The sequence below is a fragment of the Magnolia sinica genome, chromosome 7, assembly GCF_029962835.1.
Source record: "Magnolia sinica isolate HGM2019 chromosome 7, MsV1, whole genome shotgun sequence".
Classification (NCBI taxonomy): domain Eukaryota; kingdom Viridiplantae; phylum Streptophyta; class Magnoliopsida; order Magnoliales; family Magnoliaceae; genus Magnolia; species Magnolia sinica.
In genome coordinates this window covers 64167597-64195572 of record NC_080579.1, presented here as the reverse complement: position 1 = coordinate 64195572, position 27976 = coordinate 64167597, and the positions used below count along the sequence as shown (strand labels likewise).

At 39.5% G+C, this 27976-nt stretch overlaps 1 protein-coding gene, 3 long non-coding RNA genes and 1 other non-coding gene across 9 annotated transcripts; 2 read left to right on the top strand and 3 right to left on the bottom strand.

Moving 5' to 3' along the window:
* Positions 1–313: 313 nt before the first annotated feature.
* Positions 314–1200, top strand: LOC131252105 (uncharacterized). The gene is made up of 3 exons (XR_009174186.1): positions 314–570; positions 810–860; positions 1089–1200. It is a non-coding gene; the product is annotated as an uncharacterized LOC131252105 (long non-coding RNA).
* Positions 1201–2703: 1503 nt separating this feature from the next.
* Positions 2704–4855, top strand: LOC131252104 (uncharacterized). 3 transcript variants are annotated; one of them, XR_009174184.1, is made up of 4 exons: positions 2704–2874; positions 3265–3345; positions 3545–3658; positions 4719–4855. It is a non-coding gene; the product is annotated as an uncharacterized LOC131252104 (long non-coding RNA). The 3 variants fall into 3 exon arrangements; XR_009174185.1 differs by lacking the exon at positions 4719–4855 and adding an exon at positions 4688–4702; XR_009174183.1 differs by lacking the exon at positions 4719–4855 and having other exon boundaries at positions 3545–3730.
* A 3593-nt stretch (positions 4856–8448) lies between these two features.
* On the bottom strand, positions 8449–8555 carry LOC131252219 (small nucleolar RNA R71). The gene has a single exon (XR_009174252.1). It is a non-coding gene; the product is annotated as a small nucleolar RNA R71 (small nucleolar RNA).
* A 10130-nt stretch (positions 8556–18685) lies between these two features.
* Positions 18686–23411, bottom strand: LOC131251384 (probable LRR receptor-like serine/threonine-protein kinase At3g47570). 3 transcript variants are annotated; one of them, XR_009173795.1, is made up of 2 exons: positions 22021–23411; positions 18686–19297 (listed from the first exon to the last, which is right to left on the bottom strand). XR_009173795.1 is itself a non-coding variant. In XM_058252063.1 (2 exons), exons 1-2 carry the CDS (start codon positions 22471–22473, stop codon positions 18990–18992), a joined length of 612 nt encoding a protein of 203 aa, XP_058108046.1. In that variant the 5' UTR covers positions 22474–23373; the 3' UTR covers positions 18686–18989. The 3 variants fall into 3 exon arrangements, 1 of the variants encoding a protein (XP_058108046.1); XR_009173796.1 differs by having other exon boundaries at positions 22170–23411; XM_058252063.1 differs by having other exon boundaries at positions 22170–23373.
* Positions 23412–25998: 2587 nt separating this feature from the next.
* LOC131252103 (uncharacterized) lies at positions 25999–26977 on the bottom strand. Its single transcript, XR_009174182.1, has 4 exons — positions 26704–26977; positions 26319–26389; positions 26147–26192; positions 25999–26062 (listed from the first exon to the last, which is right to left on the bottom strand). It is a non-coding gene; the product is annotated as an uncharacterized LOC131252103 (long non-coding RNA).
* Positions 26978–27976: the final 999 nt, after the last annotated feature.

The window sequence follows — 27976 nt, the reverse complement described above, 5'->3', positions numbered from 1 at the left end:
AGAATAGTGTTTTACTCATGTAGCACCAGTCCTCCAAATATATAAAAACTGACTTTCTTGCAAATCTGGGAAGTTCATGGCCTTTGATTTATGTACAAGAAAATGCTGGACGAGAGCTAAACTTGTCATCGTTAGAATAAGTTATTTATAAAAATATTGATGAATTATTGTGCAGGCATATGGCTCATGATATAACCTAGATGTGGCATTGATATGCACACACATGGGGAAAGCTAATCTACCCAATTTCACTAGCAGTCTGTCATTTTTTTTTATTGTACTGATACTGCACTTTAATCTGCTTCTATTCATCCCTTAGTATTCACTTGGGTGTTCCTTTTATTCAAAGCAAGTCCTCTGATCTGACTTTGTTCTTCATTTGGGTGGCCTACTGATCTCTTCATCCCTTAGTATTCACATTTTGTTGATCTCTCTTCATTTTTTCACTAATTTGCACATCATTCAAGCTATGGCTGTAGCAGAAGAATGGGAACTGTAGGAGCACATCATTTAAGCTATGGCTGAAGTCCTGCAATTCGCTGAAATAGTAGCCAAGGGGTGATATATCAGGTCAGTTCCTATAGCTTCCCTAGTGTTCGGTTGCATTTCGAGAGGTTTATCAAGGACCTTAAGGTTTACATAGTTGCATTTGAGTCTGTTTGTGGAAGGGATTATCCATGTGTTCTTCTAAAGTAACTATTGTTTTATTTTTTTATCCCTATCCGTTTATAGCACTCCCTTCATTAGTTCCTGTAACCTAAAAGCTCTACAGGGCCTGCTGCCAATTTTTATTTATTTTTTGGTTTTAGGTGCTTCTTTTCACTGGATGATATTCCTGGCAAGCACTCTGTGGATATAGGGTAAACATTTCTCAACTCATTTGATTGCACCAGTAATTTAGAAGTTGTTCATTTTTCCCATGTCCAATTAGATATCCTTCTAATAATGAGGGTCATTCTTCTAGGACTCATCCATAAAGAAGGCTTACTGAATCTAGTTCCTTGTTATGTTCATTTCAGTTTACTGCAAGTTCCAGAAATTTAGAACATTCTATCTGACCCCATCTTGTGTGCAATATCAAACTGCAGGTTTTTGCCCACAAAAGATAACTTGAGGAGAAGGGAAATGGACAGAGAAGTGCAAGCTATTATGAGAAGAGGGAGATGACCTCTTTTCTAAACTGAAAACACAAATACTAGCCTAGTTCAAAATTTATATGTCCTCATGAATGTTTCAATGGTGGGTGTTCCATTTTTGTTTTTTCCTGTTATGTGGCTTACTTGCATTTTGTATCTGCTCCATCAACTAGACATCATCATGGTTAGGAACTCAAATGGACCTTCATCAGTATGATGCAGGTATCCGTTCTTCCATTGTTTCTATTATTGTTTTTTAGTCTAGTATATTAATCAGTAATAATTTTTCTGATTATTCTTGTTGATGAGGATGATGGTCAAGGTGGTCCTAGGTCTTTTTACAAGCATTTCCATATATACATTATATAAGTTGGCGTATCTATGCATCAATCTCTTCTTCATAACAATGTTCACTGACATGTGCTGCAGAGGATGTTCTCACTTTATGGGACCTAGACACACATGTTCTTGTTGCTGTAATTGGAGATACTCTTATAGCGATTGTCTAAATATCATTATCTAATTGTATTGTGTGTGTAAGTAGACATTTGATGTGGATCATTGCTGAAAAATGATTGATGGTTATCATACACATTAATTTGTCGTGGAAGCTTACCAAAAGAGATGAGGCCTTGGTGTAAAGCAAGAGTGCCATAGAAAAAGGTTTATCTTTTAGTATATTTTTTATTCTTGTTTTTTCATGCAGAATTCTCTGTTTTCATTGATGATTTCATAGTATGAATTTAGTGGGTTCTCTGAACTGTCGGCTGTCCTTGAAAGGGTTGTCATAGAATGATTGGCCAAGAGTTTGCAATGTACATTTAGGTTTCTGGTTTGTATGAGCGAGGCCCATGGTTCATTGATCCATACTGTTGAGTTGATGGGACTTATTGTCACCTTTCCAAAAAAAATGGGATGTAATTTAATGGACCCTATTGTCAATGACACATTCACCAAATATCACATAGATGTGAAGATTGTAGCTATAAAATATTTGGCCCTTTTTTCTTCTTCTTCTTCTTCTTCTTTTTGCTAAATGTGAAATGTTTCTGTATTTCTTCCTTAAAGACATGTTTGGGTATGTGAATCCAAAGGAAAAGAAAGGAAATAATAAAAATTGTTCTATGATGTTTTCCATGAGAACTACTGAAACATGGTTGTTGTACTGTCCACCTATTGAAGGCTTAGGATTTCTAACCATCTGGGACATTTTGGTGCATGGTCGGCCACATTGACCAACAATATTAATGGTGTGGATCATTGAACCATGGGCCTCACATATACAAACTCTCAGCCTAAGTATAGTACAATACCTGCTATTGAGAAATGTGATGTGGTTTTGGGTTTGAGTTCTGAACCCAGTAATATGTTTAGTTGTCATACATTGTAATGAGACATCCCCTGTTTTTAAAGAAAATATATTATTCTTTGCAGATGAACAATCTAATTCTGCAGAATTGTTTTCCTTGGAAACAGAAGATGTAGAGAAAAGACAGAGAAATTGAAAAAAAAAAAAGAAAGAAAAAAGGAAAAAAAGATAATGCCTTTGTGAAATTGTGAAATTTGTGAAATTGTATCTCCTTTCAGTTTTCGTTGAGAAACTGATGGTGTTCATGGGAGAAATTGAAGCATTCTGTTTCCATGGTTGCAGCAGTCAAGCCAAGGAATAATATCAAAAGAGTTGATTAATCGCCTCATGAGTATTCTTGGTCACGTAATGCAGCTCAAAACATTGAAGGTAGGGAAACAAATGAACATGCAGCTCGTTGTTGCATCATAGTAAGAAGGAACTCTAATTGCAATAAAACCTGGCTAGTAATGCCAACGCTTGCATTCTAAGCCGTCTAATCGAAAAGTACACTATTGTTTTTAGGATTCATATTACCTGCTGTGGAGCACAAGTTTCTTCATTTGATTTTACTATTATTTGGCTCAAATTGTAATTACCTAGGAGTTAGTGAAGTTAAATGATATGATGATGCAACCACAAAGGGGAATGCAAATAGATCAAAGAAAAGAAAAAGATTGTGGGAAAGAATCCAACAATCTTCTAGTCAAGACTAGAGAAACAAAAACTAATTGATGACATTATCTTCTCAATTAGGCATAAATCTATGTTTGCGTGTAGGTCAAGGGCATTGAGTACAGAGTATAACTCTCTCCCAAATGAATCTTCCCAACCATTTGACTGTGATTGAGATGAATTTGTGTAAGCTATCACTCCTGATATCTCTTTCCCTTTGTTCCATTTAACATGATTCTCTGATTCATATGTAGTTTTCCTCATAGATAACATTGCTAATAACGGGAAGAGGTTAAAACCACTTAAAATCCCTCATTGAGTTGATTTTATGTAGTTTTCTTAATCATAAGAAGCATATGATTGATTAATATCTTTGATTTCATAGCATGGTCTCGAGAGCTGATGTGAATCCTACGCGATTGAGGAATTCATGATTTCGACGTGATTGATGACAAGCGATGAGTACATAGTCCACTTCAGCTTATGGGCTATTTCAAAGGTATTATAGAGGTTTTCATATCATGCACCACCATGTGGGTATGTTTGTAGTTTAGCTGATGTGTAGTTGTGTAGAAGACTAGAGGTTCGATGTTTGGGCTCACAAGGTTGGTGTTTGCTATATATATGGATTTATGGGTGGTTGTCTTATTGTTGTATGTTGTGTGCTATAGGGCTGTTAGAGGGTGGATTGTAAAAGTCAGGGGTGTGCCGGCGGAGGTATGTCTATAGAGTAGGGGTTTGGGCCCCCCTTCTGTTTTATATCTAGGTGTGGCTTCACGCAATGGCTGTTGCAAGCCTTCTACAGTTTTTTGTTATCTTGCAATCTAGCATGAAATCAGCACTCAAGGAAGACCTTTACTAGTGTGTTGCAACCCTTTCCTTTTTCAACAACCAGGTGATGAGTTCTCAAATAGAATAAATACGTGCACACACAGACCAATAATAAAATAATACATGCATAAAGAATGTCAAGAGCATGCTTGATATAGGGAATGACACTCTCTACCTGAGTTTTTCTCGTAGGCAAACAAATAGCTTTGCAAATAATCCACTGTCTCATGAGTTGCTTCCACTGTTCCACATGAAAATCTTCCATTGAAACTCTCAAGATCTTTTTAGAATGCTGAAATTTTTGTTGAAAATTAATTGAAAGAAGGAAAGCTATCCATTAAGATAATGGACAACTATTGCCAATTAAAAGAGTCCCTTACTTTTAGATAGCTATCAGATCATTAAATAACCATTTTGAGTTCAGGAGTTTTTCAGATAGCTCTTCTTGATCTTGATAAAGCTCTTTTCTTTTGATTGTTTAAGTTATTTAGAAACTGAAATGCTTGCAATGACTCTTGTTTTAGTGGTATGCTGGGAATGGGATTCTTTTGAATATCTAATCTGAATCCTTATTTTATCATTGACAGTCGACAGATGTCTTTGCATGTGTTATGACAGATTTCTTGTTTGGAAAGTAACATTACCAGGGATTGAACCCTGGATCACTCACACACACTTCTTAATCTTATTATGACAGATAAAAATTTTCCTGCTTCACTGGCTTCTAGTTCGCTATCATCTTGATGAGGACCCAAAGACTTTGAAGGTGTTTCCCATTCTACTTCATGCTGCCAGTGGCTCAACTCTGCATTATGACTGGCTTAGCATTTCACCTGATGGAAAGATATTGGCAGCAACCCATGGTTTCACATTCTGTCATGTGTTGAGGGTCAAATATTGCATATCAAACCTAGTTGTTGCATAGTTTTACAAGCATGATACCGTTTAAATGGCCTGATTTAATTGTGTTTGTGATGCAGAGTGTATTTACAAGCATGAACTGAAAAAGAGTGGTAAATGCATGGATTTGACGCTCCAGGAACACCAAGGCAAGGAACGGACCCTAGAAGACCAAGAGCGACGGAATTATACACCAGGGGTTCACGGAAATCGAGGAATTGAAGCTCAAGTGACCCGAAAGTCAGCCAGAATACAAGATCATAGGTTTCTCACCACCCGTTTGTCCCGAAATTTCATACACGGCCTGAAGAACATAAATTAACCGTACATGCAGAATTTCGGCCGTTGTATCCTGGTGGAAGTGGCCTAATGGATAGATCATCCCTCGGAATCATGATTCTGGGCCCACTTGCTGTTTGGATCTGCTTCATCTCCGGTCTCCACGGTCGAAATGATGTGACAGAATGGATGGACGGAGCGGATTTCATATATACATCATGATGGACCCCACAAGGAGCATGCGAGTGCATAGACAGTGCACTCCTGTGGTGCACCGAATTCCTACAAAAGGGTCAGCCACCGCTGACCCGCGTCCTCTTCAAAAACGCAACAGCGCTTTCGCTGTCGTCTACCGGTCCTCCTCAGTGGGGCCCACTCGACACCTGGAGTGATGATCCGAACCGTCCATTGTATCAAGAGGGTGGGCGTGAACATCGCCTAGGTGGCGTAATCTCGGAAGATAATGGAGAGTGGATTTCAGCTGTTAAAACGGATGATTAACGGTGACTTGAAAGATAACGTGGGTCACATGGAATTTAATCCAAAAGTAGTGCTTCCCACCTGATTTTTCGAGTAGAACGCAGTGGACGGCTCGAATTTTTCAAAAAGACAGTGAAGTGGGCCCCACCATCAATACAGCGTAAGTACTACGCACCCTGTTTTCGAGTCCGGGAAATCCGGAATTTTCGGCCGATTGTGGGCCACTGACTGTGATCGGATTGGTGATCCAAACCGTCTAGATGATGACCAAGCCAGGAATGACCCTAGCCAAGAAGTTATTTTTGCGTTTACTGGACAGCAGGCCTCCCAAACTGAGGCCGAACAAACGCCTTTTGCGTTGCCTGCGTACGCCGTTGCAACGCTGGCTGCGTAAGAGGTTTTCGAAGAGCTTTCCCAGCCTAATCCTTCCAGGACTCAGCCTCTCCACGTCCATACGCACCTGCCTATAAGGGAGGTTGGCTGGAACGTGTTGAGGGGAGGAGAAAAAGAAAGAGAACGAGGGAGAGAAGCACGTTCTGAAAGGTGCTGGGCTGCACGTTTTGGGCTTAAGAGTTTGGGTCGTCTGGTAGCGTGAGGAGAGAAAGGAAGGAAAGGAGCTGGGCTGGGTTGCTGCTGCACGTCTGGAAGCTCGTCTTTAGTGGAGGATTGAAGAAAAAGAGGAAGGTTTTGGAGGGCTGGCACGTGAGGAGGCTGGGTTTTCTTCTCTTTCCTTCTTGTTCTTTTCTACTTTTTTTCTGTTTATTTACTTTGTCTAAGGGGTTCTAGCAAGATCATGCTAGGCTAAACCTCTTAGCTAGGGCTAAGAGGTGAAGCTTGTAGTGAGATGGGGAATTTTATTCATTGCCTTTAATTGGATTTCAATTCATGAACTGAATTTGATTTTCGTTTAATTAAAGAAATACCTTCAGTTTTTTTTAATGATGTGTTGTGACTGAAATTACAATAAATCTGCAATGGCTTTGAGTATTTCCTCCCCTTTTTATGTTTATGAAGTCAGGAAGCCCTGTTGTTCACCATCGTCTCCTGGGCATGGTTGGATGATCGTACCCTTCCTAACTTTCATGATTGGTTGGTAAATAGTTTAATCCTGTTATTTGCTTTGTCTCCTGGGCATGGTTAGATGATGGAATCCATTCTAATTCATATACCTTTCATCTCTTGAAAACCAGATCAAGTAAGTTCAGTTTGAATTCCATAATCCTTGATGCAGGCATAAGATCTCCCTGATCTCTACAAGTGGATCCTCTGAATCCCTAGTTTCCCTTCCTCTGAATTCCTTAAAGTTTTAGATAATCACTCCACAATTATTTCTTAAAATTCTATTTGGTTAGATCGCATCTTAGTCTAGTTCTAGTTCTACTTAGTTTCAGACAACGTACAGGTATCAGTCCCTGTGGATTCGACCTCGGTCTTACCGAGTTTATTACTACATCACAACCCTACACTTGGGGAGTGAACAAGTTTTTGGCGCCGTTGCCGGGGACTGACGGTTACGTTTTTCTGAAATTAATTAGTTTTAGAATTAAGTTAGGATTAGGATTTTACTTTAGGATAGAAGTTTTTATTTTATTTTATTCTATTTTTAGAACTTAACTTGTTTCCTGTTTTATAGGATCTGGACATAAGTTTCTAAATTGGTAATTCCTTCCTAATCTCTCTACTTTTTCATATTTTTAGAATTAGGGTTTAAATTTTAGAAATTTTCTGGTATCCTCCCTTCTGTAGGAAATAGTTTATTTTTAGAATTTAGGTTATTTCTTTCCCTTCTTAGAAATTAACTTTCTATTTTTGTTTTATTTTAGTAACTTTCTAATTCTGACACTTTTAGAATCTAATTTTGTTTCTTAATTTATTTTTAGAATTCTTTAGAAACTAACCTTCCTATTTTGTAGGCCTTTAAGATAGAAATCTCTAATTCGGTACACTCCTTCCCTACTTTCTATTTTTCAATTCTCTTTTAGTAATCTACTTTCTAGTTTAGGACTCTCTTAACTTATTTTAGAAATTTTCACTTTCTTTTAGGAATTCTTTCTTTTAGAAGCTGGTTCACTTCTATCTTTCTTTTAAAGAATTGTTCTTCTCTTTTTAGAATCTAACTTATTTTCTTTTATTTTGCAGGTTTTAACTCAGGACTCCAATTTGGTAATTTCTTTCCAACTCTCTCTTTCTTGCTAGATTTTCCTAGGGTTAAGTTTTTAATTAAGGGCTGCGAGTGTTTTCATGCCCAAGTGGGCCCGTGACGACACTCGACGTCTCTTGACTGAAGGAGGATTGGTTGAGGGGTTGACTATCCATCGCAGGACTAGACACCGCTCGAAATCCCCTGAGTTAATTGAGGTTATGGCTGAAGACCAACCTCCTCTACTTCCACCCAGGGTGGAGGATACCCAAGATGAGAACGAGGTGCATCAAGCACCCCCGCCTCATACTTTACGAGATTATCTACAACCGGCGGGAGTGAGTATGTCCTCATGCATGATTTTTCCTGAAAACACAGGACAAATGGACATCAAGCCAGGAGTTATCCAACTCCTTCCCAAATTCCATGAACTTGAATCAGAAAGTCCATATTTACATTTGAAAGAGTTCGATGAGATTATAGCTACATTATGTTTTCCTAATGTATCTGAGGATACAATTAGGCTGAAACTCTTTCCTTTTTCCTTAAAAGAGAAAGCTAAGACGTGGTTACATTCACTACGTCCTAGATCCATTGGCACATGGAACGACATGCAGAGGGAATTCATAAAAAAATTCTTCCCACATCATAAAACGATTACCCTCAGAAAAGCGATCATGAACTTTGCCCAAAAGGAAGATGAAACATTCTTCCAATGTTGGGAAAGGTTTAAAGATTTGGTCAGTTCATGCCCACAACACGGATTTGAAACGTGGCGCATTACAAATTTTTTCTACGATGGACTGACATCTTCCATGCGCCAAATGGTCGAGACAATGTGTAATGGAGAGTTCATCAACAAAGATGTTGACGAGGTATGGGATTACCTCGATAGTCTCGCTGAAAAAACACAATCATGGGACTACTACCCACTGGCGAACACCACGTCTAGGCCGACTCAATTAAAGGAGAAAGGTGGATTATATCTCTTGAAAGAAGAGGATGATCTCAAGTGTAAAGTGACTACACTCATAAGGAAAGTTGAGGCCATGGAAGGAAAGAAGGATAAGGTCAATGAAATTGTTTGCGGCATCTGTGATTGCAACATTCACACAACTGAAAACTGTCCTACAATACCTGCCTTTCGAGGAGTGTTGAATGAACAAGCCAATGCCATAAATAATTATCAAAGACCTTTTACTGGACCTAACTCCAACACATACAATCCTGGCTGGAAAAATCATCCAAACTTCAGTTGGAGGAATGGACAAACGGCGACTCCCCCAGGTTTCTTCAATCAAAATCCAAATCAAGTGAAACCTCAAGAGGAACCGGTTCAAAATCCCATACAAGAGCTAGCTCAGGCAATGCGGGGAATTACAGATTTTATGCAAAAGATAGACTCTCGTATGACGGTTATAGAAAAGGGGATGCTTCCTGCACAACCTCTCCCCAATCCTAAACCGCAGTATGAGAGTAATGATCCCAGCTCTTCAAATCAGATGGGGCATGCTAAGTCCATCACCACTCTTAGGAGTGGGAAGATCATTGATAAAACTCTTCCGGTTAGGCCCGAAAAGCCTCAAGAACCAGAAGAGGACAACAATGATAGATCCAGTGATGACCCACAAAAAGTAGAACCGGAACTTCTAGAGAAGCCAGTTGCTCCATTCCCCCAACGGTTGGTTTCACCAAAACCTCTCTCTAACTCTCAGGATATCCTAGAGGTGTTGAAACAGGTGAAAGTCAACATTCCTCTACTTGATGTCGTTAAACAGATACCTTCATATGCCAAATTCCTGAAAGACTTATGCACGACCAAAAGACGGAAAATTATTCAAAAGAAAATCTTCTTGACTGAGAAAGTGAGTGCCATCCTGAAGCAAGACGTGTCACAGAAATTCAAGGATCCCGGTAGCCCAACCATATCATGTGTAATCGGGAACCATCGAATTGATCATGCACTTCTTGACTTAGGAGCGAGCGTCAATTTGATTCCCTACTCGGTATACAAACAGTTAGGTTTGGGTGAATTAAAACCCACCCTAACCACACTACAACTTGCTGATTGATCTGTTCGCGTACCAAGAGGGATAATTGAGGATGTGTTAGTCCAGGTCGATAGATTTTACTACCCTGTAGACTTTATCATCCTGGACACCGAACCCATCAATAACATAAGCACTCAGATTCCCGTCATTCTTGGTCGCCCATTCCTTGCCACGTCAAATGCAATTATCAATTGCAGGAATGGTATCATGACTATGTCTTTTGGAAATTTGACATTGGAGTCAAACATTTTTTTCAATAACGGCAGCAACTCAGAGGATGATGACGATTTCCACGACATTAACATGATTGACTCTTTCGTGGAAGATACGACACCTCTGACCTTATCCTCCGACCATCTAGAGACGTGCCTGGCCCACTCTCATGATTTTGATGATGACATGATTAGGGAGACATGCGCCTTGCTTGATACTACACCGGTACTTGAAGTTAACCGATGGAGGCCACAATTTGAAGAATTACCACAAACTAATGTAGTGTCTCTACCGTCTAACCTCAAGCCGCCGAAGCTTGACCTAAAACCTTTGCCCTCTGATTTGAAATATGCATATTTGGGTCAAGATGAGACATACCCGGTGGTGATCTCTGCCCACCTGGAGAAAGAACAGGAGAGTATGCTTATATCTACTCTCATTGAGCATAAAGGAGCCCTGGGATGGACGATAGCGGACCTCAAAGGAATCGATCCCTCGATTTGTACTCACCACATATATCTTGAGGATAATGCAAAAACCGCTCGGCAACCACAACGTAAACTAAATCCAAACATGAAGGAAGTGGTTAAAGCCGAGGTTCTTAAACTATTGGATGTGGGTATTATATACCCTATATCTGATAGTCAATGGGTGAGTCCAACTCAAGTGGTCCCTAAGAAGTCCGGAATCACCATCGTAGCCAATGCTAATAATGAACTCGTGCCAACTAGAGTCACTACTGGTTGGAGAATGTGCATTGACTACAGGAAGTTGAATACCGTCATGAGGAAAGACCACTTTCCTTTACCATTCATTGATCAGATCCTAGAAAGGTTAGCTGGTCATTCCTATTATAGTTTCCTTGACGGGTATTCGGGCTACAACCAGATAGAGATAGCCCCTGAAGACCAGGAAAAGACCACATTCACATGTCCCTACGGCACCTTTGCCTATCGAAGGATGCCATTCGGACTATGTAATGCCCCTGCCACTTTTCAGCGATGTATGCTTAGTATTTTTTCTGACATGGTGGGGCAATATCTAGAGGTCTTCATGGACGACTTCTCTGTTTATGGTCCATCTTTCAGCAAATGCTTGGAAAGTCTTAAATGTGTACTGAAAAGATGTGAAGAAAAGAACTTGGTACTTAATTGGGAGAAGTGCCATTTCATGGTTCAGAAGGGAATTGTCCTTGGGCATATCATCTCGTCCAAGGGAATCGAGGTAGATAAGGAAAAAATCGATCTTATCTCTAACCTACCTCCACCCAAGAACATTAGAGACGTGCGATCCTTCTTAGGACACGCAGGATTTTACAGGCGATTCATAAAGGACTTTAGTCTCCTCTCTCATCCTTTATGCACTCTTCTTCAAAAGGATGCTCCGTACGAGTGGACTAAGCAATGCCAGGAAGCTTTCACCAAGCTTAAGGGCACGTTAACCACTGCACCTATCATGCAACCACCCAACTGGAGCCTTCCTTTTGAGCTTATGTGCGACGCTTCTGATTATGCTCTTGGGGCAGTCCTAGGCCAGAGAAAAGATAAGAGGCCCTACGTCATTCATTACGCAAGTAGAACTTTAAATTCTGCCCAGGTGAACTACTCGACTACGGAAAAGGAACTCTTAGTCGTAGTGTTCGCCTTGGACAAATTTAGGTCCTACCTGATTGGATCCAAGATCATTATCTATACAGATCATGCGGCACTGAAGTATCTTCTTTCTAAGAATGATTCTAAGCCCCGTTTGATACGATGGATCCTTCTACTCCAAGAATTTGATTTGGAAATTAAAGATAAAAAGGGAGTAGAGAACGTAGTGGCCGATCACCTTTCTCGCCTTAATACCTCTGAGTCCCTTGAGGCGACCCATATCAACGATATGTTCCCTGATGAACAACTGTTCAGAGTCTCCCATTCACCTTGGTTCGCTGATATTGCTAATTATCTTGCTACAGGTGCCATACCGACACAGTGGACTGCGCAAGATAAGAAGAAATTTTTCACCGAGGTGCGCAACTTTTTCTGGGATGATCCTTATTTATTTAAATATTGTCCAGACCAAATTCTAAGGAGATGTGTACCAGACGATGAGCATCAGAGCGTCATCTCCTTCTGTCACTCAGAGGCCTGTGGTGGTCACTTTTCTGCTAAAAAGACCACGGCCAAGATCCTGCAGTGTGGCTTTTACTGGCCCACTATGTTTAGGGACACTCATGAGTTTTGCAAAGCTTGTGAGCGTTGTCAGAAATTGGGAGCATTGTCCCGTCGAAATATGATGCCTTTGAATCCCATTCTTATCATTGAAGCATTTGATTGCTGGGGCATCGATTTCATGGGACCATTCCCCCAATCGTTTGGAAATCTGTATATTTTGCTCGCCGTGGATTATGTCACTAAATGGGTCGAAGCGATTCCGTGTCGAAAGAATGACCATCGCACGGTCATTAAATTCCTAAAAGAAAACATCCTTTCTCGATTCGGAACGCCTCGAGCCATCATTAGTGATGGGGGCTCACACTTCTGTAATAGACCATTTGAGAGCTTAATGAAGAAATACGGTATCTCTTATAAGGTAAGCACCCCATACCATCCACAGACAAGTGGACAAGCTGAGATTTCCAATAGGGAGATCAAACACATTTTGGAGAAAACGGTTAACCCAGATCGTAAGGATTGGTCAATCCGATTGACCGATGCTTTATGGGCATACCGTACTGCATTTAAAACTCCTATTGGAATGTCTCCCTTTAGACTTGTCTATGGGAAGGTTTGTCACTTGCCTGTGGAGCTGGAACATAAAGCGTACTGGGCGATCAAAAATCTTAATTTCAATCTAGACAACGCTGGCTCGCTACGCAAACTTCAATTGAATGAACTTGAAGAAATCCGGAATGATGCGTACGATAATTCGAGAATTTACAAGGACAAGATGAAAGCATTTCATGACCAACACATTTTGCGAAAAATATTCACGCCTGGTCAGAAGGTCCTTTTGTACAATTCTCGATTACATCTCTTCTCGGGTAAGCTTCGATCTCGTTGGACCGGCCCTTACATTGTTGTTACTGTTTTTCCTCATGGGGCCGTTGAGATAAGAGATCTCGACAATGGCAAGGAGTTTAAAGTCAATGGCCATCGATTAAAACCATTTGTCGAGAAATTTGATTCAGAGGACATGTCCATGCCTCTGACTGATCCTGTTTACCAGGATTGATCTCCTAGTCTGATGGAGGTATAGGTAGGTTTCCTGTTTTCTTAGGACTAGGGTAGTTGCTTTATTTGTCTGGCTGAAGACGGTAAACTTAGCGCTCCTGGGAGGCAACCCAGCTCTTCATTTCATTCTTATCATTAGTTAGTTCAATGTTTGTGGGTAACATCACTGCAAACCCTCACGAGACTACAACTCGTCCACTAGGGGTAACCTAGGGGTTTAAAGGCTTGTTGCATACGCTAAATGCAATCGAGAGCACCTACGAAAGTGGTATAGGTAGGATTGTATTTTTGTTATGTTATTTTACTTCTGTTGGTTTCTCTCTTGTGCTGACCGCTCTTACGTAGAAATCTTTGAAAAGCCTCTTGATTCTTTCATCCAGGTATTATCTTTCCATCACTTCTTATTTACTTTTTGTCCCATGTGCATCGCATGCTTATTTCTTTTACATTGAGGACAATGTAAATTTTAGGTTGAGGGTGGGAGATTAGGTCACCTAATCAGCATTTTCTTGGTCTTGTACAAAAGTTGTGAAAATTTTAAAAATTTTCTGACATTTTGTTGAATTTGAAGTGATTTTGATAACCATCTTGGATTTAAAATTACAAGATAAGTGAAGTTGGTAATTTATGACTCTTAGATTCAGTTATCTATTAGATTCCACAGTTAAGTTTGAAGTATTAATCTATAATTGGAAGTTTTAAACATTGATTGAGTTATGAGTCCACATGTCACATTTCGCTTTCACATTAAGATTTCAGTTTGATATTAAAGGGTTAACTTGGTAATCACTAAGCATGTAAGGAACCAGCTTGGGAAAATTGCCCGTCATGAAAAAAAAAAAAAAAAAAAGAGAAAGAGATACCTTTGGAAAAGGTTAGGCGAATAATTTTCACCATAGGTTTGCTCCCTATAGGTGTGGATTCAATTCTCCTCTCCCTCGAAAAAAAAAAAAAAAAAAGAACTGAAAGGCAAATTTTGGTTTAAGTTTTGAGTATCCTAAATACTGTATTGATTATCAATGTTATCGTAAAAATTATCCATTGGATTTCTTAATGATGATAAGCCGAGATTTTATTATACACTCATGATACTCATCGTTTAGAATTGTTCTAATTAATGCATAAATACTTTAAAGTTGATTATAAAATTTATTGTGCACTTGATTCCAGGAGGAAGTAATATCCAACATTCATGCATCTTAGAATTTTCGAATCTAGACTGTTTTTTTTTTAAAAAAATAAAAAATCGCTTGAGTTCATAAAAATTGTCCTGTATTTCTCAACTTATTTTTCGCATACTTTGCTCGGGACTAGCAAAATGCTGGTTGGGGGTTGTGTTGAGGGTCAAATATTGCATATCAGACCCAGTTGTTGCATAGTTTTACAAGCATGATACTGTTTAAATGGCCTGATTTAATTGTGTTTGTGATGCAGAGTGTATTTACAAGCATGGACTGAAAAAGAGTGGTAAATGCATGGATTTGACGCTCCAGGAACACCAAGGCAAGGAACGGACCCTAGAAGACCAAGAGCGACGGAATTATACACCAGGGGTTCACGGAAATCGAGGAATTGAAGCTCAAGTGACCCGAAAGTCAGCCAGAATACAAGATCATAGGTTTCTCACCACCCGTTTGTCCCGAAATTTCATACACGGCCTGAAGAACATAAATTAACCGTACATGCAGAATTTCGGCCGTTGTATCCTGGTGGAAGTGGCCTAATGGATAGATCATCCCTCGGAATCATGATTCTGGGCCCACCTGCTGTTTGGATCTGCTTCATCTCCGGTCTCCACGGTCTAAATGATGTGACAGAATGGATGGACGGAGCGGATTTCATATATACATCATGATGGACCCCACAAGGAGCATGCGAGTGCATAGACGGTCCACTCCTGTGGTGCACCGAATTCCTACAAAAGGGTCAGCCACCGCTGACCCGCGTCCTCTTCAAAAACGCAACAGCGCTTTCGCTGTCGTCCGCCGGTCCTCCTCAGTGGGGCCCACTCGACACCTGGAGTGATGATCCGAACCGTCCATTGTATCAAGAGGGTGGGCGTGAACAACGCCTAGGTGGCGTAATCTCGGAAGATAATGGAGAGTGGATTTCAGCTGTTAAAACGGATGATTAACGGTGACTTGAAAGATAACGTGGGTCACATGGAATTTAATCCAAAAGTAGTGCTTCCCACCTGATTTTTCGAGTAGAACGCAGTGGACGGCTCGGATTTTTCAAAAAGACAGTGAAGTGGGCCCCGCCATCAGTATAGCGTAAGTACTACGCACCCTGTTTTCGCGTCCGGGAAATCCGGAATTTCCGGCCGATTGTGGGCCACTGACTGTGATCGGATTGGTGATCCAAACCGTCTAGATGATGACCAAGCCAGGAATGACCCTAGCCAAGAAGTTATTTTTGCATTTACTGGACAACAGGCCTCCCAAACTAAGGCCGAACCAACACCTTTTGCGTTGCCTGCGCACGCCGTTGCAACGCTGGCTGCGTAAGAGGTTTTCGAAGAGCTTTCCCAGCCTAATCCTTCCAGGACTTAGCCTCTCCACGTCCATACACACCTGCCTATAAGGGAGGTTGGTTGGAACGTGTTGAGGGGAGGAGAAAAAGAAAGAGAACGAGGGAGAGAAGTACGTTTTGAAAGGTGCTGGGCTGCACGTTTTGGGCTTGAGAGTTTGGGTCGTCTGGCAGCGTGAGGAGAGAAAGGAAGGAAAGGAGCTGGGCTGGGTTGCTGCTGCACGTCTGGAAGCTCGTCTTTAGTGGAGGATTGAAGAAAAAGAGGAAAGTTTTGGAGGGCTGGCACGTGAGGAGGCTGGGTTTTCTTCTCTTTCCTTCTTGTTCTTTTCTACTTTTTTTCTGTTTATTTACTTTGTCTAAGGGGTTCTAGCATGATCATGCTAGGCTAAACCTCTTAGCTAGGGCTAAGAGGTGAAGCTTGTAGTGAGATGGGGAATTTTATTCATTGCCTTTAATTGGATTTCAATTCATGAACTGAATTTGATTTTCGTTTAATTAAAGAAATACCTTCAGTTTTTTTTAATGATGTGTTGTGACTGAAATTACAATAAATCTGCAATGGCTTTGAGTATTTCCTCCCCTTTTTATGTTTATGAAGTCAGGAAGCCCTGTTGTTCACCATCGTCTCCTGGGCATGGTTGGATGATCGTACCCTTCCTAACTTTCATGATTGGTTGGTAAATAGTTTAATCCTGTTATTTGCTTTGTCTCCTGGGCATGGTTAGATGATGGAATCCATTCTAATTCATATACCTTTCATCTCTTGAAAACCAGATCAAGTAAGTTCAGTTTGAATTCCATAATCCTTGATGCAGGCATAAGATCTCCCTGATCTCTACAAGTGGATCCTCTGAATCCCTAGTTTCCCTTCCTCTGAATTCCTTAAAGTTTTAGATAATCACTCCACAATTATTTCTTAAAATTCTATTTGGTTAGATCGCATCTTAGTCTAGTTCTAGTTCTACTTAGTTTCAGACAACGTACAGGTATTAGTCCCCGTGGATTCGACCTCGGTCTTACCGAGTTTATTACTACATCACAACCCTACACTTGGGGAGTGAACATCATGTGCTGAAACTGGAAAGGTTTTGGATACAGTTGAAAAATCACATTAAGGTTTTGGATACAGTGTATAAAGATTTGTTTCAGATATTTTGATATGTAACCACGTGCTAATATTTGTTATATGTTCTGTACTTTAATTCACAGAAACTGTTCAATTAAGGTTTGATTTATTTCACCATGGGCATTGTCTGCATGTAATATGTTAGTTAAAAACTTAAATAGGAAGCAATTTCTTTACAGTATATGCCCAGGAGGGCTTCCATGAATTTTATTTATTGCCTATCATATACCTAGAATAAGTAAGAGTTTCCCTGTATCTTATTGGGGTAAGCTGATATGGATTCAACAATGCCATATCAGCTAATGTGAAACTGAATTTTTGAACCCTACTCAGCAGGCTAGGCATTTACCGTGGCTATGGTACCAATGACTACGGTCATACTGTGGGGCTAGTCATATTTAGCTACGGATTTTATCCGTAGCTTTTGACTAATTTTCAACAAAAACTGATGATTTAGCGGCGTCCAGCACAACTGTCAATAAAGGTCCTAGCCGCCGGTAAAGCCTTTACCGACTGAGGCTTTACCGGCTGTTAGATAACCATGGGCAAACTCTTTGCCGGCGGTTTTATTGGTCTTTGCCGGCAGTCGATGGCACCACCGGCAAAGGCCAGTTTTCTTGTAGTGACTAGTCCTAGTCAGGTCATTCGAACATGGGCACCGGGGCGGTGATCAGCTGTCGCTATGGCTGAGTGGCCTGGGGTTGGAAGCTAGGTGGGGCCAACCATGGTGCTTGTGAGAAATTTACCTGGTTCATCTGTTTTGCCAACTCATTTTGAGACATGCATCCAAAAAATGTCATAGATCCACGCTCAAGTGAGGCCATACAGCAAGGAAATGGTTGGAATTGAACGCTCACCATGGACACAAATTGCTAGCCAAGAGAGGTTTTCTGCAGAATCCAGACTGTTTTGCTTATTTTATTTTACGGCGTGTGCTAAAAAAATAGATAAAAAGAGGCAATCCAAAGCTCATGTGAGTCACACGACAGGAAATGGTGAAGATTGTATGACTACCGTTGAACATTAGTGGGGCCGGAAGCTTAATCCCTTTCTGAAGGGCGGATTGGGAACTAACCCACCAGGACCTCGCTACAGAGGGACGGTCATGTTAGGGCTGTGTAGGGCTCACCATTATCTATATGTTTTATCCACACCATCCATCTACTTTGACTGATCATTTTAGGGCATATGCCCAAAATGGAGACAGATCGAACGCTCATTTGGACCGCACCACATGAAACAGTGGGGATTTAAAGCCTCCCATTGAAAACATCCTTCGGCCCACCGTGATGTTTTTATTTTCCATCCAACTGATTCACAAGGTCACATAGACCTGTATTAAGGGAGAACATAAATATAAGCTTGATCCAACACTTCTGTGCACCAAAGAAAATTTCAACGGTGGTCTTTAAATCCCCACTGCTTCATGTGGTGTGTTCGACCTGAGCCTTCGATCTACCTCCTTTTTGGAATCACGGCCTCAAAAATTATCTGTTGAAGTAGATGGACAGTGTGGATAAAACACATAGGTCACGGTGGGCCCCACAGAGGCCCTGACATGACCATCCATCTCTAGCGTGGTCCTGATGTGGGTAGTACCCAATCCGCGCAGGGCAGATCGAAGGCTCAAGTATAACACAAACCGCATGAAAGAGGATTTAAAGCCTACCGTTGAAAACATCCTACTCTCCACCGTAATGTTGATTTGCCATCCAAACTTTCATATATTAACACAAGTTTTAGAATTTTGCATAATCAATAATAAAAGAAAAGCCACACAATTTCGTTGTCATCATCATATTATTTAGGAGGAAAGTCCACAAGATAAAAAGACTCTCTTAAAGCTATTAACCTAAAACTAAGGCTGTCTTGATCCTCCACAAATTACTATCATGATAAGAATTGATCATGAAAGAAAATCATTTCCCTCCAAACTGAAACAATGATTCTTTTATGTTGTGCATTTTAATTAGAATTTCTCTCATTCTGGGACGATCCTTCAGTGAATATGCCGCACATGAAAGACCGATTCCTATCAGGGCTTCCAAACACACTTCTTTTCTACTCTACCAATCTACTTCTGTCTCATTCTCCGTGTTTCCATGACTTCCACCAGTAATACGATCATTGCTGTTTGTGTTGGTGTTGCTGCTAGTGCTGTTACTTCTCTCAGAGTCATCATCATTTTCCAGCAGGCTCAGATCAACAATTTCCACAACACGATTCTCAAACACTGCAGTTGCAAATTTATTCAGGTTTAATCCATCCTTGGACATGTCATCCATGGGCTTCTTGCCTGTGAAAATCTCCAACAATAGTATTCCATAACTATAAACATCTCCACTTGTCGATGCTTTGCTGCCTACACCATACCCTGGCCATTAAGAAAATAGATAAACATAAGTCAATTTATGATCGTTGCAAACTTTCATAGGGGATAATCAGTAGGTTAAACCTTAGAGAATGGAGATTTTATCATATATATATATATATATATATATATATATATATATATATATATATATATATATATATATATATATATATATATATATATAAAAGTTAGTTTCTGATTAGTTTGAACCATATGATGACATAAAACAAACACTTCGGATTCTTTCTGCAATTCCCATGCTGATTATTGCGGCTTTCGGAAATACACAAGGATCCCGTCCACAGCTTCTACTGTGATAATGGATTAAAAACCTTCTATGCCTTCGCTTTGAAATATCACACTTGTGTGCACGATCTAGGCCATTTATCTAATGGCCTCAGAGTGTGAAAATCTTGGTAGAGGTTGGTTTTTAGACTAATGTACTATAAATAAATGATTAAAAGGAAAAAAAAAAAAAACAAAAATGGCTAAAATATAAAAATAAGGCTAAAGATTTAAGTATAGGATCTTCCAGCATGAAGATTTCTAGGTTGTACTTATACATCATCTAGGTCGGTGACAAAAGATTAATCATTTGGATCAACGAGCTTTGGGCATACTAGCATGAAATGGTGCCAAAAACCCCATGCACATTTTTGTTGAGGATGGCCATACAGAAATTGTTAGTCCTGGTTCTTTTTAGGAGAATTTTTATTGTTATGTTTAACAAAAATTTCTAAGTGGATGATTCCCTAAAACTAGCTCTTTGATTTCTTAATTAGCTGTTGAGATATATTATAATAGTGGTCTGTTAGTTGGTTAGTTTGTTAGTTTCTTAACAGCACTTGAGATATATACATAGATGGTACTATAAGGTTGAGCTGAGGTTGAGTTGTGTGTCAAAAATCAACGTTGTGCATTTAATGGGTCCCCTTTAGGTTATGGGAAATCCCAAAAATCAGCTCTATACAGAACTCATGTGGGCCATACCATCTAAAACCATGTAAAGACATGCTTAAAATATATAAATGCACTTGGTGGGGCCCACCTAAGTTTTGGATGAGGTTGAAATTGGTCTGACCTCTCATCCAAGTGTGACACACATAATAGATAGGCTGGATTTGTGTACCACATCTCGATGGGCCTAATAAATGATTACGAAGGTTTTAATGGGAGGGTAACTCCTCTCAAGTGTTGTATGTGGTGTGGCCCAACCAAGTCATGGATTGACTTGATTTTTAAGCCTGTGGCCCACCATGTAATGGTGCATCTGACTAATGAGGCAGATGTTCAACATACATCACGGTGGGGCTCACACAGCTCAAACTCACCTAGGCACCTTCTTGCGTGCACACCATGCGCACTTTTGTGCAAAAGTTTTGGGCACAAAATCTGAACAGTCCAGATGATGCATAACCCCTTGAAACTTTATATGCCCAACTTTCAGCCCGATACAAAACTCTAGTGGGTAATAGAAAAGAGAAATGCAAATCAAGGCAGGAAACTATTTCCTTTTGCTATGGCCCACCAGAATTTCATCAAGTCTGCTTATTCGAGCCCTCGAGTCTACTTGGCATGGCTGGATTTTGAGTTGAGCTGAGTTTAGCGTTTAATTTTTCAGTTTCAAAGCATGATACACTATAAGCAATGAAACTAACCAGGAAATGTGAAAAAATCCTAAACATGCTCAAGCTCAGGAACATAAATGATATTCCAGTCCGAGCCTAACCTGAAGCAGTCAATGGGCCTGGTCTGAGCCAGTATCCGGTCTACCGATTTCTGGATATGTCAGGTCATACCCTAGTCCAGGTACCACATTTGACGTCCTAGCTAGGCTTGGATCCTCTCATATTTGACTTCCTAGCTAGGCTTGGATCCTCTCATACTTGCGTTCGTAGTGTACCCATCAGGTCTACAACTGTTTCTTTATAGTTGTTATTTCTAAAACATGGGCGACATCCACGATTGAATCCATTCTTTGGAAAATGTCAGTTGTAAGTTGTAACATAATCCCACCAGGTGCCTGTAGGCATAGGAGATTGCTCTTCCATGTTTAGGTTAGAAGCCATTTCATCTTCTCCTCACTGTAAATGGCAACTTTATATGGTATGCATGCTTAGGAAAAATCCTTTACCGATTTCCTCCTAGACTGATTTATGGACCCTTTTAAAACTACTCCTAAATGCCATACACATTGTAGAGATGGGGCAAGTCCTTTTAGGGTAAAGTTCTTCTATTGCGAGTGAGTTGAACTCGAGTGTGTTTATGAAATCCAAAAAAGTTTAACGGGTTACCCCATCTTCAAAGTTGGACATCCCAAAAATCATACCAATCTACCCATCGCGTCCCACCACATGAAATGAAATTGGAGGTTTTCTCATGGTTCTTCATTATGCTTCACCACATTGTTTATATGTTATCCAACTCATGAATTACCAGAGTTCCACATATGATGATGGGATACTCCAAATAATATTAAACTTTTACAATCATTAGATACATCACATCATAGTAAACATGGACAACCATGGAAATCTTCAATTTCATTTAATGGCTGACATGATGGTTGGATCAACCTAATTTTTGGGGGCCATATGACCTATATAGAATAATCTTATTTACAGGTCTCAGGCATTGTAACCATAATACTATCATATATAATATTACTATTTATATGGGTACCTGATACACCATATATAATATTATACTATTTATATGGGTACCTGATACACGATCCAATTGGACCCTTTATCTAAATGGTTTGAGGATGTGAATCCAAACTCAACCTGATTTTAAAAACAGGCCCAAAATCAGACTGGTTCAATCTCAACATGTTTTATATCTACAAAATCAATGGAGTTAGGAATGATACCTGGGGCAATATAGCCAATGGATCCCTTTAGTTCGACTGTGCTACTCTGGTTCTCTGAAGAAAAGAGAAGTCTGGCCAATCCAAAGTCCCCAACACTAGCAGTCATCTCATCATCCAAGAGCACATTGCTGGGTTTCAGATCACAGTGGGCCACAGGTGGGTCACAATCATGGTGTAGATAGTCCATGGCGGCAGCTACATCTATACTGATGTTCAGTCTCTGAAGCAGATTCAATCTCATCATACTCGTGCTCTCCTTTGGATGCAGCCACTCCTCCAGACTGCCATTGGACATGAAGTCCATAACAAGAGCTTTAAATTCGGCTCCATTGTGGTCGATGCTTGAGCAGGACGTGATGATCTTGACCAGGTTTCGATGCCTGATGTTCCTTGAGAGTCTTGCATACTAATGCAAAGCTCTTAGAAGCTTTGCTTTTTTTCAGGTCAAACACCTTAATGGCAACGGTGGTGGTTATTTCATATTCACCACCAATAATTCCTTTATAAACCGAGCTGAAGCCTCCCTCACCTATCAAATTCCTCGAGTCGAAATTGTTTGTTGCAGATAAAATATCTTGGTATGGTATCTTCCTACGTCGACCTTTGAAGGAAGCATGCCAGGAACTTCTTTCAATATTGCTTTTCCGTTTCCTTGAATTCGCTATAGATATTAAACAGAATAGAACACATAAAAGTGCCACAGAGCTAGCAATTGGAACAGCAATTTTGAGCTTAAGAGAAGAAGACCCATTCTTGCTGCATGCGGGCAGCCTCAACTTCTTCTGTGTATCCTTTATGTCACCACAGAGCTCCTTATTTCCTTGCAATGATTCCCAGCCGATGATTCCGAAAACCCCTTCAACTGGCACCTTTGCTTGGAGATTGTTGAAGGACAAATTCAGGTTCTGCAGAAACCCGAGCTTCTCTAAGCCAATTGGGATCTGTCCAGATAGATTTTTAAATGAAAGGTCCAAGCTCTCCAGGCTTCCTAATCGGCCAAATGATTCTGGGATCAGGCCTTCGAATCGATTCTTGGCTATGTTCGGACCTAGTAAGCTGGAACAGTCACCAATGGAGACAGGAATAGTCCCTGATAGCTCATTCTCAGAGATGTCCATGAAACCGAGCATGTTCAGCTGACCCACTTCCATTGGCAGGGGACCATTAAGAAAGTTCCTAGCTAAGCTCAAGTTGAAGGTTAAATCTGGGAGATTGAAGAGCTCTTTGGGTATGTATCCTGTGAGCTTGTTGCTAGAGATATCCAACAGTCCCAGATGCTGACAGTCACCTATGCTCTGCGGAATCCTGCCATAGAACTGGTTATTGCGGAATCCTGCCATAGAACTGGTTATCACTTAAATTGAGCCGATACAACTGTGTAAGATTGCTGAAAATGTCTGGTATTTCTCCGGCAAAGCTATTTTCTTGGAGGGAGAATTTCTGCAGTTTGCGGAGTAGGCCAATGGAATTGGGGATGCTTCCCATGAAGGAGTTTTGTTGCAGATCTAGGATTGTTAGGTTGCGGTAGTTGTGGACGCCATGTGGAAAGGAACCTGAAAAGAGATTGTTATCCACACTAAAATCTTGGAGATGGGCAGAGAGATTCCCGGTTGAAGTTGGGAGCTGGCCTGCTAAACGATTGGTTGTCAACGAGAACACCTCCAAATTGGTGCATTTCGTAAGAGAATTGAAAAAATGACCAATGAGATCCGTGGTGGAAATGAGATCGTTGTTGGCTAGATTCAACTCGAGAAGATCAGTCATCTTTCCAAGTGAAGGAATTGAACCACGGAAGTTATTTCTTGATAAGTAGAGATATTCAATTTCGAAGATGGTGGATAAGGAACTTGGAATATGTTCACTCCCCAAGTATAGGGTTGTGATGTAGTAATAAACTCGATGAGACCGAGGTCGAATCCCAAGGGACTGAAACTTGTACGTAATCTGAAATTAGGTAGAATTAGAACTAGATTAAGATGAAATATAAATTGAATGGTTTTTAAGGAATAATAGTGGAATAATTATCGAAAACTTAAAAAATTCAGGGAAGGGAAACTGGGGATTCAGAGGATCCACTTGTAGAGATTACACTACGCCAAAATCGTGAATTTACGACGGACCAAATCTGTCGTAAAACCAAATAAACGACGGATTTTGTCCGTTGCTTGGTCCGTCGCCGTTTATTGGGTCATTTTCTATTTTCGACGAATAAAATCCGTCGTTTAATCTACGACGGATAAGGTCCGTCGCATAGTAGCGACGGATAAGATCCGTTGCAAAAAATTAAAATACGTCGCTAAAACTCGAAAAATACGTCGTCATTAAAATATTAGCGACGGATAAGGTCTGTCGCTAATATGGTAGAGCGACGGACCTCAAATTTGTCATTTATTTCAACGTTCAGAAATTAACGACGGATTTGGTCCGTCGCTAAAATATCTCTGATTAACCAAATAAATATCTGATTTTTTGATTTTTTATTTTTATTTTTAAATCTTACACCTGATAGTCATTCAAAAAATAATTCACAAGATTGTTTAACATTCACAAGATTAGGCTGAATATGAAACAATCTGTTTGGATGCTCAAAAGGCCTGAAATAGAAACTGATCTAAATATATAGCAAATAGCCAAAATTAGGTCAACTACTGATGAAATAAGATAATGTAAAGAATATCATTTTCCCTGAAAACTTAACAAATGATCATCATAATTATGTCCCATCAATTAAAATACAAATCCAAGAGATGCAGGACCTCCTTACTTAAACATGGTCCGATGTATTTGTTGCCTATCAACCACCCTTTGCAGCAAGTCCCTCTTTTGTCACCTGTTGCAGTAACAAAAAATCACAAAAAAAAAAAAATAATAAAAAATAAAAAACATTTTCTTCCAAACTTTGATTGTAGAAGAAAGATTTGAAAATAAAATGAGATCTAGAGTTTCACAATGTGATGGTAAGTAAAGCCTCATACACATCATTTATTAGTAGTCATGTTTTGTCTGTACCTGCCGTTTATATATTTTTTCCATAGTTCCATGTGCCATCAAACGATATGTATAAACTGGCTTTGTTTGCCCATACATGCAAGAAAGCAATACATTTTAGAAACAAAGAACAACAACGAGAAAACTGCAGTCCAAAAGATTAAGCATTAATTTTTTTTTAGAAAATAAATATCTCGATTATGTCATACCTCCAAACCTGAGCCTGAAGATCATAAGTAGGGTTCCACGGACCATCAACAATGATTACATGGTAAGCAACGTGAAGGTTGATGTCTCATCCCATGATTCAAACAACTCCAAGCAACCTAGCTTCCTTCCAGAGATGCAACTGTACTTCACCACAACTTTTGCAATACTGCTGCTCTCCCATTCTCAATTGGGTCCACCATATTAAGCCCATTCTTCAAAACAGAGAGACTTGGAATTAAATAGAAAGAAGAAGAAAAAGAAGAAGCATCATTATGCAGATCTATACCTGCAAGGAATGACAAAGGAGTTGTGGTCAGGTGGGACTGAAACCCAGCACCCATCACTTAGAGAGATTTGAAGGTTACAAGGCAACTACTCAATTGAGCTGCCTTGCCACCATATCTAATAATTTATCAACCTTATGAAAGACAATGGAACCTAGGACAAATCAACAAAGATAAGAAATAAAGAAGAGACTCAGGCTCATCTATAGTTTCACATCTTAGAAGTATAAGTAGACTTGTAGCTGAATGGACCCTAGTTCCTGTATACAATCCAGTTAGCTCAATGAATCCCTCAATATCGCTAGCTGAAAAAAATCGAAGTTACCTCCAACATAATAACTAACAATAGAAATAATTAGCACCACAGTTCAACATCATATTTGTTGTAATGCTTGGGATGGGCATCATTTTCTAGCACACAATCATATCAAATGGACAGAATGTGAAAATCAATTTGCATGTATAAAAATGGAGCGAATAAAGGAAACCATTTACCATTTCAACTTTGACTTCCTGTATACCAGCTGCCAACCTGAGTGACCTAAAGCAAAATAAGGAAGACCATCATTATCATCATTTAAGCCTTATCCCAACTAATTGGGGTCAGCTACATGAATCCTTTTCCACCATCATTATCATAACTTGCTTTTGAGTACTTGTCACTTACCACATCAACCTACATATCAGAAATCATGGACCTCAATTGCTCGGCAACAAAGTCCTCTGAAACATGAATTCCTTGGTTATAACAAAATAACTCCATTAGAAAAACCTTATTTCAAGATGAGGCATGAGAAAAAATTGAATAGCACTAAGGAAATTGAATAAAGATAAAGAACAACTGATAACATCTTATAAAATAAATTGCTTTGAAGAATGATTGCATACTGATGCAGAAAATTTTCTAAATTATATCAACAAAATAACACATAAACCTTGACTTCAAAGAAAGAAGAAAACAAAAAATAGAAATGCAGAACCAGCTTCATGAATTGGAGGAACCGAAAGGCTAAAAGAAATAGAATTTGACATCATGTGGGGTGATGCCTAACCTTAACTTGGGTGAGCAGTTCGTCAGGTAGAGGACCACCTGAGTAGTAAATGAAATCAAGAAACACATCAACTGCTCCAGGCTCCAGTCCTGTAAGTAGTATCTTTTGAATGAGCTCATATGTTGCCTTGGAAGTGTCATAGTAACACTGGAAGCCACCCATCAAAACATTCATGATAGCCACAAAGGAAAAGTTTTAGTAAATTTGAGCAATAAATTCATATCCAAACATGGCAGCACAACTTTTATATAAAAGCCAACCCAAAATTGCTGAGAGGGGCTGCATATATATGAGAAAATTGCGCGCATGCATGTTGAAAATTCCACAAGGGAAGATCCCAAGATAGATGAAGCAACAAGGATTGAAATCTAACTAATTGCAACAGATCTGAAATGTACATACAACTTTTTAGAAGAAAATTTCTACAATGGAAGATCCCAAGATAGATAATTAAAGGCCAGATAGAAAGATAATGGAAAGACGAATGAGAAACAATACATTTGTAAAATAAATGAAAGTAAGCGATAACGAGGAGACAAAATAGTTGATGCGTAATTGTAAATGGTCCATAATCGGGGGCAATTCAAACTGGAAAATGTAGTGGTGTTGGCAATTTAGGTAACATTGTTGTGTCAGAATATTTGAAAAGTATGTAGGCTATTGCCTATCAAAGGAGATTGCAACTTATTAGGACAAGAAATAAACACAATAGCTAATGGCTTATGGTCGAATCCAGCTGATTTAATTCATGGAAACCATTGTTCCCAATGTTGTCATAATTGTTATTGTTGTTATCATATTGCAAATTATAATCAGTCTAATCATAAGATTTTTTTACTCCAATTTTCTTTATAAAAAATTGGAAAAAAGTTTAAAAAATTTATAAATAAATAAAAAAGAAAATCATCAATCATCCACTTTTTGTGAATATGCACCAAGAAAAGTAGTACTAATCATGGTATTATCAATTGAATAATTGTGTAGGGTATAGTTGTAAGTTAATAAATCTGTCATTGTGTCAAGTTCAAAACAATCAACCCATTGCACATTTACATGTATTCATCTATAAATGTAGAATGCAAAAAGGAAACAAAATATCTAAAAAGTATCTGCACATGTGCATGTGAACGAGCATATCTTTTTCTTTTTTCAGAAAGCAGCTAGATAAAATCCGCAAGAATCATCACAACACAATGCCATGCACGCATACACACACACATCTAGTAAAAAAAATTAATAGAAAACAACTACATAAAATTCACAAGAACCATCA